Raw genomic sequence first — 12,559 nt, 5'->3', positions numbered from 1 at the left:
AACAGCTGGGAGACAGTCCCTACAGGTGACCTCAAAGTAAGGATTTCCAGGGCCACTTCCCAGGCCTGGAAGAAGCTGGCATCACGAATTAGACAGCTTTTCCCAAGATCATGGATCAAGAAACTTCACTTGCAATCCCACTCCTGGGCGTATATCTGTGGAAAACTCTAATTCGAAGACATACACGCACCCCTACGCACAGCAACGCTATTTACAATAGCTAAGACACGGAAGCAACCTGAATGTCCACGGACAGACGCATGGATAAAGAAACTGTGGTACATATATACAATGGAATACTACTCAGCCATAAAAGAAAGAAATAATGCCATCTGCAGCTACATGGATGGACCTAGAGATTGTCATACTAAGTGAAGTAAGTCAGAAAGAGACAAATACCATATGATAGCACTTATATGTGGAACCTAAAACGTGACACAAATGAACATATCTATGAAACAGAAACAGACTCATAGACATGGAGGACAGACTCGTGGTTGCCAAGGGGGAGAGGGGGTGGGGGAGGGAAGGATTGGGAGTTTGGGGTTGGTAGATGCAAACTATTATATAGAGAATGGATAAACAACAAGGTCCTACCGTATAACACAGGGAACTGTATTCAGTATCCTGAGATAAACCATAATGGAAAAGAATATGAAAAAACATGGGTATATATATGTGTGTATGTGTGTATATGTGTGTGTGTGTAACTGAATCACTTTCCTGTACAGCAGAAATTAACACAACATTGTAAATCAACTCTACTTCAATAAATTAAAAAACTTCGTTTTTACCTATTCCCCCCCCCTTTAAGACTCCCTATATATTCACACGCTAAACAAACAAACAAACGTGCACCTTCTCTGACTCATGACCACTTTCCCACATTCATTATCAGGAGGCTGAGTGGAAAGTGCTTGTCTATCTAGCCTACTTCCCCTCTAAAGTCTCCACTGTGGGCTCCTCTTCAACCTGTGTCTTGCTTAGTAACCTTTACTTTGTCAACAGGTCAGGCATAAACCAAACACCCCGTTGTGCCAGTTTACCAAAGCCTGGCCACGTTAATCAATCAGTCTGACTGTTGGGTGTGTCAACATCTAGACGGTACAAGTGCCCCTGAGCTGGTCTGCATTCCTGCCAATGTTTACACTGTGGACTAGGTACAGAAGATGGCTCAATGACAGGGAATGGTATCCACGACCGAAACACATCGCTCTGTCGCTCCTTCTGGGGAGTTATTGGGGCCCCGGAAAACCTCTATAGAAGCTCAAGGGCTGTCCCTCACCCAGGCTAAAAACAATAGGTGAAAAATTTCCCTTTGCATTGAAAACAAACACTGGACCTTTCCTGAGTGACAGGCCAGGACAGTACTGCAGTCAGACTCAGGGGTGGGGTTCCACAGGTGGCATCTTCAAACCTCTCATGGAGACTGGAAAGGACCCTGGCACCACCCTTTTTAGTATAAACATCTGCCAACTCACCAAGTGTCCTGGATGGCTCACCAGCCACCCTTGGGGTATTACAGCTGCTCCCCTGATTAAGCTGCCCAATACCACACTATATATATGGGTGGACCAGAAGTCTGGACTTCCTTGGCTCAGTGACAGAACCAAGCTTTAAAGGAGCTCAGCAAGGAGGAGCCTGCGCATCACTGGTGAAAACACTCCTCCTGTGTAACCCGCAGGGGACAAGGAGTGTCCTCCTTACCTCTAGGAAGAGAGAAGGTTAACTCTCCATCAGTGGAGGGAAGCACGGCCATTTTATTGGACTGACCTACACCAGGACTAGGGACTGGTTTAACGGGGGTGGAGAAGGGGCTTCGATTTGTTCTTTTGTTTGTTCATCCTCATTCTAATCTCCGTTCTTTTCTCCCTTTGCAGAGCCCTTAGCACTCAGCTCCTAACCTGATTTCTCTCTCCATGGCCACCAACCCTCCTTTTAAAATGTGAAACTTCCTGGTCAATTTTAGAGGCTACGGTTGGGGCTCAGAGCAGGTCACCCCCGAGATATGCCACAATGGCATATTGGTTCTTTTGAATTAAAGTTACTTAAGAAACAGCTGGTGGCCAAAGAAAACATAAAAAAACACTGACCCTCCTCTTTCCCCCCTAAAAGTGGGAAATAAATCTCCCATGTGAAGGTCCCTTCCCTATACCAGGAGTAGAGAAAGCATCCTTCTCACCAGAGTCAGGGAATTCAAGGCTAAGAAAGCTGTATAAACCAACTCTCCTCCTTCATCAGTCTGCTGCCCCAAGTACCAGCCCCTTTGCTCTTACATCTTCACAAATAATTGTTTCCTTGTCTAAAAATGATGTGTAAACAACGTGCTTTGGTCGCTCTGGGGTCCCATTTCTATGAGACCTCTGTGTGTATGAACTAACTTTTTTCTCCTGTTCATCAGTCTTGTGTCAAGTTAATTATCTGACCAGCCAAGAGAACTCGAGAGGGGCAGGGGGTAAATTTCCCCCTCCTCAACACAGGCTCAAGTCAGAGCCCAGATTTCTCGTATCTTCTGTATATTAAAAGACAAAATTGATCAAGTTGCTAACACTTCGGAAAAAAGGGGTTGGGGGAGGGTGGTCACGGAGGAGCACAGATTTCCAGCTTCTCAAGAGAAAACGGGAGATGTGCCGCCCACACCGGGCCCACCGGCAGCGTGGAGGGTGGGGCAGGAGCTGATGCGCTGCCTCTTCCTACGGGCAGAGTGTTTCCCGTTTGGCCACAGTCCCCGCTCCTCCTCCCATTTTAGGTCTGACCTAGGCCGGCCTCAAGTCTGTAACCCCCGCTGCCCTGAAACGTCCATCTGTCTTTGGAGCAGGGCCTGGAGCCAGGCCCGACCCGGGTTTCTGCTGGGCTCCTTATGACCACCAGGTGGCGACCAAAGGTCGAGGACTGGCTGGAGGCCAGGTGGTGGGGCCCAAGAAGGGAGGAAGGGGTTCCCTGTTCCGCAGGGCCCAGGCCAGGGCTCCAGGATCTGGTCTTGCGCCACATCCCCCAACCCCGTGACCCCGGGGCGGTGGCTTGTACCTTTCCTCCTTGTATCAGAGTCTCATGGGCCAAAGGATCTGGGGGTCCAGGTCCAGGAGAGGCATTTCTCTGACAAAGCCTTGGGCCTTTTCTGACTCCGGGCAGCTTTCTCCTTGGCTTTTTCCTCCCTGAGTTCAGTCTCCATGAAGCCATAGTGCCTGGGCCCGAAACGCACACAGTACTGAGCTGATCTCCCTGCGGGAGGAGGACACCCCTGCCTAAGAGGCCCAGGAAGCAGACCCAGGGGGTTCTTTCTGCTCCTCTGTGTTGCTTGCTCTGGCGTTCTCCACGCCCCCAGCCATGCACCCAGGGGTCCCCAAACTATGGCCTCCAGGCCCAATCCAGCCCTCTGCCTGATTTTGTACATAAGTTACTCAACCATTTGCAGAGTCCTTGGCTGTTTTCTTGCCACAGTGATGGAATGGAGCATTTGACACAAAGATTGTTTCGCTCCCACAGCCTCAAATATTTACTCGCCGGCCCTTGACAGCAAAAACCTTCCAGCCCTGGTGTACACCTTTTCTGGGACTGAAGCCACACTACTTGCTCTCTTTGTCACCCTAGGTGTCTTTGTTTCCAGGGTCCTGGAGGTGCCCTCCCTACCACATGTACTGGGAACGGGGCACTTCCTAACCCAGTGGCCAAGAGCTGAGGCTCTGGGGGCTTCCCTGGTGGCGCAGTGCTTAAGAATCCGCCTGTCAATGCAATGGACACGGGTTTGAGCCCTGGCCCGGGAAGGTCCCACATGCCGTGGAGCAACTAAGCCCATGTGCCACAACTACTGAGCCTGCGCTCTAGAGCCCGTGAGCCACAACTGCTGAGCCTGCCTGCCACAACTACTGAAGCCCGTGTGCCTAGAACCTGTGCTCTGCAACAAGAGAAGCCACCGCAATGAGAAGCCCGCACACCGCAACGAAGAGTAGCCCCCGCTCGCCGGGACTAGAGAAAGCCCGCGCGCAGCAACGAGGACCCAACGCGGCCAAAAATAAATAAATAAATTTATTTAAAAAGAAAAAAAGCTGAGGCTCTGGACTCTGATTGCCTGGGTGCAAATCCTGAGCCAACGCACAGGCAAATGAGTTAATTTCCAAGCGGCTGTGTTCTCATGATGATACCCGCCTTCCAGGGCTCTTTGGAGTTTGACATGAAACAGACCTGCTAAATATTTCAGCACCTGGAAGCTGGCATCCAGCAGCTTCTCTGCTAGTTAGGGACACTGCAGCTGTGACATCCTCGCCCAAGGTCACAGCTGGGCCCTCCCACCTCCCCAGGCCTGGGGAGCCCGAGGCAGTGTGGCCCGCTCTCTGGGGTGGGACCCACAGGAACTTTGTGCTTCCTCTTCCCCTGACTTAGAGCACTTCCCCTCTGCTAGTCACATGGCCTGTTCCTTCTACATACTTGGCTCTCGTTTAAATGTCAACCGACCACCCATCCTACAGCTGCCGCCCCTCTCCACCTGGTCACACCACTGTTTCATTTCCTTCATGCATTTTGCACCCAGGGAAGTGATCTTCCCACTTTGTTAACTTGCTGACACCTGGTCTCACCCACGAGGTCCGATCCGTGTCTCTCAAGTTCACCTCTGTAAGCTCAGCAGCTGGCATATGGCAGGGCTTGCGGATTTGTTGGGAGAAGAAATGAATAAACACCGGCCACCTGGACCCATCCCCGAGGCCTCATCTCCTCCCCCTGGGTCCTGGGTCTCCCTCTGTTCTGGGTTGGCTGCTCTGCCTGCTTCCTCAGCCCACAGCCCACAGCCCAGGGGATTAGGGTGAGCCGGGGTCTGAGCTGCTCTGGGCCAGGGCGTCTCAACCGCACAACGGGCAACACTGGGGCCGGATAAATCCTGGCTGTGGGAGACTTGACCTGTACCTCACCGGATGCTCAGCAGCGTCCACAGCATCCGTTCACCGGATGCCAGTAGCATCCCTCCCGCTGCCCATCACACACGATTACGGCAGCCAGAAATGTCACCGCACGGCCAAGTGTCCCTGGGGGGCAAAATCGCCCCCAGTTGAAAACCCCTGCTCTAGGCTGGCTGCTCAGAAAGGAGTGACGGAGACCATCTTGCTGGCAGGCACGTGCAGGAGGAAGAATACTGGGCCAGGCGATGGGGCCCAAGTCGCCCAGGTGGCCGTGTGAGCTGACCTTTCCTGTCTGCTGTGAGCAGCCACCCTCGCCTTGCTCCCAGGATGCTGTGAGGGGCGTATCAGGGCTGTGATGTCACACCGTCCTCCCAGGAGGGCCTGGGTTGAGCCGACTCTCGGTTATTTAGGTGCATTTTTCTTTCCTCTAAGAATTAATAGGAAAAAAAAAAAAAGGCTTAACTGAGTCGCAGGTTCTTGTCTTACTTAAACATTACCCAGTGTGCCATGTGCTGAAGCAAGATGTTAGCTGTGTAATTCAACCAATCATTTTATCCGCTAAAAAAAGATTAGCTTAGTAGTTACTACTCAGCTTGTGAGGAATTATAATGGGGGCTCATCAGCTGGGATGCGCCACTTGGGGCAGCAGCCGAGTTGTTATGGAGACACACCTGCTCTGTAACGAAGGTGTCCTCTGCAAAGACAGGAAGAGACCTCAGTCTGTCGCCAGACACCCAGTCTCTAATTAGGCTACAAGGGAATCTGATTCGAAGCCTGAAAAAGGAAGGGAATTCTGACACAGGCTACAGCAAGGATGCACCTTGAGGACATTACGCCACGTGAAGTAAGGCAGTCACAAAAGGACAAACGGTGCGTGATTCTGCTTTATGTGAAGTACCTAGAACGGTCAAATTCAGAGAAAGCAGACGGGTGGTTGCCAAGGGAGGGATGATGGAGAGTTGTTGTTTAATGGGTACTGAGTTTCAGTTTTGCCAGATAAAGAGAGCTCTGGAGATGGATGGTGATGATGGTTGCACAACGACGTCAACGTACTTAAAAAACGGTTAAGACGGTAAGTGTTAGATAATGCGTACTGTACCACGATGAAAGAAAACAGAACTAAAATCTCCAATTAGGCTTTGGCTCCCATTAGGTCAGGGAGCAAGACGCGCTAGCCAGGGGACTGGATCTCACTGACGCCGAGTCCTTGGCACCCCGCAACCTGCCAAGCATCCTCAAAGCCCAGGCGTATCCGCATCTGAACGTTCGGCGGGGAGCGTGCTTCCCAGGGGAGCTGACCCTCAGAACGGGGTCATGACTACCCAGTGTGACAGCTGAGTCTTGCAGCCAGGTCCCCGCTTCCCCTCCTCTGCTGGCTGGTTTTCTAACTTTCTGTCCTTCTTCAGCCCCTGCTGGGGGGAGGGGTGAAGGTTAAGGCAGCTTCTCCAGTTGGGATGGGGGGCTCTTCCTCCTTGCAAAGTACAGTTGACCCTCGAACAACGTGGGGTTCATCTGTGTATAACTTATAGTCAGAGCCCCGTATCCGTGGTTTCTCTGCATCTGTGGATTCAACCAACCACAGACAGTGGAGAACTGTAGTATTTACTATCAAAGAATATCCATGTGCAAGCGGACCTGTGGAGTTCAAACCCGCATTGTTCGGGGTCAACTGTATAGTCGATTCCCGTCATTCGCGGTGGTCCTGTTCTATAGCGTCACCTTGATGCTGAACTAGCGAGTGTGGAACCAGTGCTCCTGGGGGAAATACGGGGTAAGAGTCCTGCGAGCTTCGGGTCACAACACGCTTGTCCACCATCAGTACTGGGCCTTACTGCATGTGTGTCTCTGTCATGTCTGTTTAAAGACACCCGATTTGGGCTTCCCTGGTGGCGCAGTGGTTAAGAATCTGCCTGTAAGGGACACGGGTTTGAGCCCTGGTCCGGGAAGATCCCACACGCAGTGGAGCAACTAGGCCCGTGCGCCACAACTACTGAGCCCGTGCTCCACAACAAGAGATGCCATCACACGGCCAGTGATGGGCCTGTGCACTGCAACGAAGAGTAGCCTCCGCTCGCTGCAACTAGAGAAAGCCCGTGCACAGCAACGAAGACCCAATGCAGCCAAAAATAAATACATAAATAAATAAATAAAAAAAAATAAAGACACCCGATTTAACGCACGTGTTGATTCACCGACATTGAACTCACGGCAGCAGCACCAAGACTCATGCCTGAACGAAGCTTTCTCACTTACGTGTTCCCCTCCATAAAGCACATCACAGCCGCCCTGGGCTTGGGGACCCGACACAGGATGTCAGCGCCACCTTGGGGCCACTTTAGATAGGGAAGTCACCAAAAAAAGGTACGAAATACCGCAAACATGACACTAAATAGACGTGAGGGCTGAAGGGAGAAGGCAGAGCGCCACCTTGGCCCAACCTCGGCTGGGAGCCTGCACGCTGGGTGACTCGAAATTTTGTGCCACTTTGCAAGTGAACCCGTCCAGTGCCCGGATTGCAGCTGGAGGGATCCTTTGAAAACACAAATCTGATCCCGGCCTCTCTGCTCAAAACCCTCCGGGGGCTTCTTTCTAGTCTCAGAGGGGCCCCACCACGTGGTCCGGGGCCGTATCCCTCTCTCCTCACTTTCTCTTTATGGTCCTGCTCTTCTTGGCCCTGGACACAGTCAGCTTATCTTCCTTCTTATTACTCTCTGCCCCCTGGGATGGGTGGATCGAGAGGGGTGGGATGTGGATCCGTTTGAAGGAACTACTAGGGCTGCCCAGGTGCGGTCCCTCCCCTCCGATCCCCTCCCCTCCCGTCCTGTGTACTCTTCTTGAAGAGCTTCTTCCGGCGTCCGGACAGGCTGAGCTGCTCATCCCCGCTGTCGCAGACGCAGGCCTCGCCGCCCTGTGCGTAGTACTTGGGCACCAGGTTGGAGACGGCCCTGCCCCCGGGCCGTGCGGGGCCCTTGCACTTGTGCAGCTTCAGCTTCCCCGAGGCGTCCTCCACGCACTGCCACTTCTGCAAGACACACCGGGTCCTCAGCCTTCCGGGCCTGGGCCAACCTGCTCGGCCGCTTCTCCTGACTGGCGGCTGCCCCACCGTTCCCGTCCACCCCGGAGACTGCCCTCTAGCGGCCTTAGCTGGACACGGGCTCAAACAGGCTCTGTGATTGGAACGAGCTGCTCCATCATGGATGGACACCTGTCCACCGTGGGAGGAGCACAGAAATGGTACCCAGGGTGATGCGCTGTGGCCGAGGGTGAGCCCAGTCACAGGGAGACCCCTCTAAGCGAAGCTCCGGGGCCGCAGGGCACGGCTTGTGTGCAGGGAAGGGCCTTCCTGGAAGGTGCAGCATGAGACGGGCAGTGGCACTGGGGCTGGGGGGCTGGGGGAGGGAGGGCAGTTGGGCAGGGCCGTGACTGCATCCGCCGGCAGGGGAATGTCTGGGCTGGGCTGGGGTCCTGGAGGACCTAGAGCTGTAAGTCTGGGGGCCGTGGCTCGATGCCTCCGCTGCCAGTCTAGGCCCCCAACCCAGCCCCGGCGCTCCTTTCCTTTGGGTTAAGCAGTGCGCTCAGATAATCTGTTCTGAAGATGGCGATACTTGCCCTCTCCCCTTCCTGGGACTGCCAGACCCTACATCTGCAGGGAGACAGGGGGGATGGGCCAGCAGGGGGATTCGACAACAATCCCAGGGGGACAAAGGGCCCCTTGGTCTCATCGGCTCATTTCTTGTAGCTCAGAACTGAAATCGGAACCGTTTCTGGGATCTGCCCAGATCATCAGCTCCATGAGGGCAGGGCTTTCTGTGCAGGGCATCTGAGGCTGTTGGGGCCCCAGTGCCTGAAACCGTGCCCGGCCACAGAGGCAGTACTGAATGCTGCTCCAGTGTAACCCAAAGCTCTCGCTCAGTGGCACAGACAGGCACTTCCCAGACAAGATGCCCTCCAGAGCATGGGGAGGCGTCGGGGGTGGTGAACAAGCGCTGGGCGGCCGGGGGCACAGCCACGAGGACAGGCGGGTGCTAATTCTGAGTCTAGTGATAAGACAGAGCTGCCTGGATGCAGCCTGTGAGACCCACCCAGCTCATGCCCTGGCCTTGGCAGCCTTGGTCTATTAATGAGAAATGGAATGTGGAGGCCCTGGCTTTACTTATTCTTACCGGTGAAACAGGCATGCATCTTCAGGCCTGAGCCGCTGTAGACGAGCTCAAAGTCCCAGCTCACAGACCGAGGCAGGGAAGCACCTACTGTCTGCCCTGCTTGCTCGTCAGCCCTCCCCTCCCCGCAACCTCCGAACCGCGCCTCCTGCTTGGGTCCCTCTTTACAAGGCTCTGCCCCCACCCCTCCCCTCTCCTCTCCTCTCCAGCGCCCACCTCGGCCTCCTCAGGAAGTTCAGACTCTCCGAAGCATGAGTCACAGTTTCCGCTACCTCTAAATACTACCTGGATTATAATTTCCTTAATATTTCTCTTGAAATCAATTCACATTTTTAAAACTTAAACTTATTTACTTAAAAAGGTAATTTCCTATTATTCCTCTATAAGTGGAAAACCAGCCACAATGCTGCTCTGGGAGAGTGAATACAATGTAAGTGGTTATCTAACTGTGTAAATATTGTGCAGAGGGTGGCTATGTCTTTGTTAAAGAGGGATCGGGCATGAGTCACAGCAGCTAAAGACACACATGCACCCCCAGGAGACTTTGCCTCTAATGTGAGCAGGACTGGAAGAACTTTCTGAGTGTCGCCTGTACCACCTGGCATCACCCTGCGTCTCACACGTCAGCGGGGGCGCTGGCCCCCTGGCTCCGCTGGTCTGAAGGCCGAGGAGCAGGCCTGGGTCGTGGTTAGCCGGGGTGGCCACTGGGAGGGAAGAAGGGAGGGCAGGGGTACCCTCCCCAGCCCCAGGGCACCAGCCGAGCATCCTCACCTGCCCCAGCTGCTCACACGCGGTCTGGTACTCGGCCCGCTGACACAGGTCTTTCACACGCTGGTACTTGGGCAGGAAGTTCTCCTCCGGGGCATCCACCTTATCACTGTCCCTCTTGTGGAGCAGTTTGCTGTGGGGCAGAGAGTGGAAGTGGGGCTGGCCGCCCAGCTCTGGAGGAGTGCACGGCCCCGCTCAGCCCTGGTGTAGGGTCACCATGGACGATGCAGGTCCAGCTGGGCCAAATCTTCTGATTGTCAACAGACTTAAGAAATGGGGATTTTCTACAAACAACAAATGCTGGAGAGGGTGTGTGCACTGTTGGTGGGAATGTAAATTGATGCAGCCACTATGGAGAACAGTAACGGAGCTTCCTTGAAAAACTAAAAACAATTACCATTCGACCCAGCAATCCCACTACTGGGCATATACCCAGAGAAAACCATAATTCAAAAAGACACATGCACCCCAACGTTCATTGCAGCACTATTTACAATAGCCAGGTCATGGAAGCAACCTAAATGCCCATCGACAGACGAATGGATAAAGAAGATGTGGTACATATATACAATGGAATACTAGCCATAAAAAGGAACGAAATTGGGTCATTTGTAGAGACGTGGATGGATCTCGAGACTGTCATGCAGAGCGAAGTAAGTCAGAAAGAGAAAAACAGATATCGTATATTAACACATATATGTGGAACCTAGAAAAATGGTACAGATGAACCGGTTTGCAGGGCAGAAATTGAGACACAGATGCAGAGAACAAACGTATGGACACCAAGGGGGGAAAGCGGCAGGGGTGTGTGTGTGATGAATTGGGAGATTGGGATGGACATGTATACACTGATGTGTATAAAATGGACGACTAATAAGAACCTGCTGTATAAAAAAATAAATAAAATAAAATTCAAAAAAAGAAATAAAAGGAAATGGGCATTTTATAAAAATCCTCCCAAATTACATGAGTTGGCAATAAGTTAAAAAGCATGTGAGACATTATACAGACAGGACAAAACGTGTCTGAAGGACACAGGTGGCCTCCAGATGCAAATTCTATGTCAACCATAGGAAAAGCGAACAGGCTTCCTTGTATACAGGAGGCTGTGGACACAAATCCCCAGCCCCTGGTGGAAGGTGTCATAATAGCAGTGGGATCCCTCCTGCCCTCGACAGTGAGATCTTTAATATCATGGGTGCAGGTGGGGCTGCCAGGCGCTTCCTGGGACGGGGCAGAAGGGGGTTACCCGGGTGCTGTTCAGCTCAAACGTCCTGGGGCAGCTCCTCCAGGCCCCGGCACTCACCCTCTCTCCACTAGGAAGGAGTCCCGCCAGACCCTCATCTTCTTTTTCAAGTGAAACCTGGGGGAAAAAAGCACACTTCCATCTTCTCGTCAATGTGTGGGGCTCATGTGTCCCTCTGTCCTCCCAGAGGCAGGGATGGTGCTCAGAGCCAGCCTTGATTCACAATCAGCACAGACCCGGGGGGCAGTTGGGGCAAGCGGGGGATGCTCACACCCCCCAGGGCAGAGCTGTATTTCCCCGGAGACTTGGGTCTGAAGGTACATGGGGCAGAAATGACCCAGGTCAAAGTCGCTCTAAGTCACACACAGTCGTGTGTGCGTGTCTTCGCGCCTCCCAGGAAGTCCAACAGTTCCCCAGTGTCGGAAGAGATCGCTTCCTCTTTAGTTCAGCACCAGATGCAACGTTAATTACATTGTGTTTTGGCAGGATTTCTCTCTCTTTGATCCTCTGCAGTTGGATTTGTGTAATTTAAGTGTGCATTTCATGTAGTTTCACTCTATCATTTCCATTTCCCAGATGGGGCCTCAGGCTGAGAGAGGAAGCTTCCATCCCGCACCTGACTCCCGGGTGTCCTGGCTCCCAACCCAGCATCCCCGCCCCCCAAAACATGCTCATTTTGTACTCTTACAGCTCATGACACCTTCTAGTCAGAGGGAGGAGGCTCAACAGAGGTGGTTCCTCCTACAGGACAATCGGATGTGGACAGACAGTGCCCATCAGGGCTGGACCCGCTGAGCTCTGCAGGAGATACAAGCTGGAGGCTGCGTCAGTGCTGTGAGGCTAACTCAGTGGGCAGTAGCACTGGTGGCCACTAGATGTCGCTGCTGCCGCAGCAGTGAAAGTGTCCTCCTCCTTTCCTGTCCCCGCCAGACTCACCTTCCCACCTAGTTTTTGCTCACCATCACTGTTCTTTTTTCTGCCTCCAGCACACCTAGGAATATGTTCCCATCATACCATCCGGCCTTAGAGCATGGCGATTAAGAGACTCTAGCTGTAGCCTAGAGGCTGAATGCCTGGAGTTGGGTCCAGACCTGCCAAGAGACCTCTGACAAGTCACTTGACGTCTCCGGATTCAATTTCCAAATTGCTAAGATGGGATCATAATAATGCCTACCTCACTGCGTTACTGTGAAAATCAAAATGGTAAAATCCCCTACAAAGCATAGGAAAGGCCTGGCATATAGTACGTGCTTAATTAGTGCTAACTGCTGTTGATATTTTTTCAAGTTTTATACAATTTTAGCTCTGGAGGGTCCTCGAGTGGTCACTGTGGCCATATTCCAGCTGGGAAGGTGGACTCTTAGAGAGGGGGCTTCCTTCTCTCCCACGGCAGGTTACGTGGTCAGGATGGGGGGCCCCAGAGCCCCAGCTCCTGACCTTGGAAATACCCCCTCTCAGACCCACACGGCTCGGCCATGAGTTCATACAGTTCG

The 12,559-nt window shown here is 52.8% G+C and overlaps 1 protein-coding gene across 2 annotated transcripts in view; it reads right to left on the bottom strand.

Moving 5' to 3' along the window:
- Positions 1-12,559, bottom strand: part of SULF2 (sulfatase 2) — a 139,397-nt gene that overhangs the window by 13,986 nt on the left and 112,852 nt on the right. For both annotated transcript variants that reach the window (XM_024746869.1, XM_024746870.1), the window contains exons 9-11: positions 11,127-11,183; positions 9,824-9,953; positions 7,722-7,914 (exon numbers count right to left, since the gene is read on the bottom strand). In XM_024746869.1, the coding sequence (XP_024602637.1) occupies positions 7,722-7,914; positions 9,824-9,953; positions 11,127-11,183 (380 nt within the window). The remainder of the gene's footprint in view (positions 1-7,721; positions 7,915-9,823; positions 9,954-11,126; positions 11,184-12,559) is intronic.

The sequence above is a fragment of the Neophocaena asiaeorientalis genome, unplaced genomic scaffold, assembly GCF_003031525.2.
Source record: "Neophocaena asiaeorientalis asiaeorientalis breed wild unplaced genomic scaffold, Neophocaena_asiaeorientalis_V1.1 scaffold132, whole genome shotgun sequence".
NCBI lineage: Eukaryota > Metazoa > Chordata > Mammalia > Artiodactyla > Phocoenidae > Neophocaena > Neophocaena asiaeorientalis.
The sequence above is the reverse complement of the archived record's forward strand: the minus strand, read 5'-3'. Positions and strand labels throughout refer to the sequence as shown.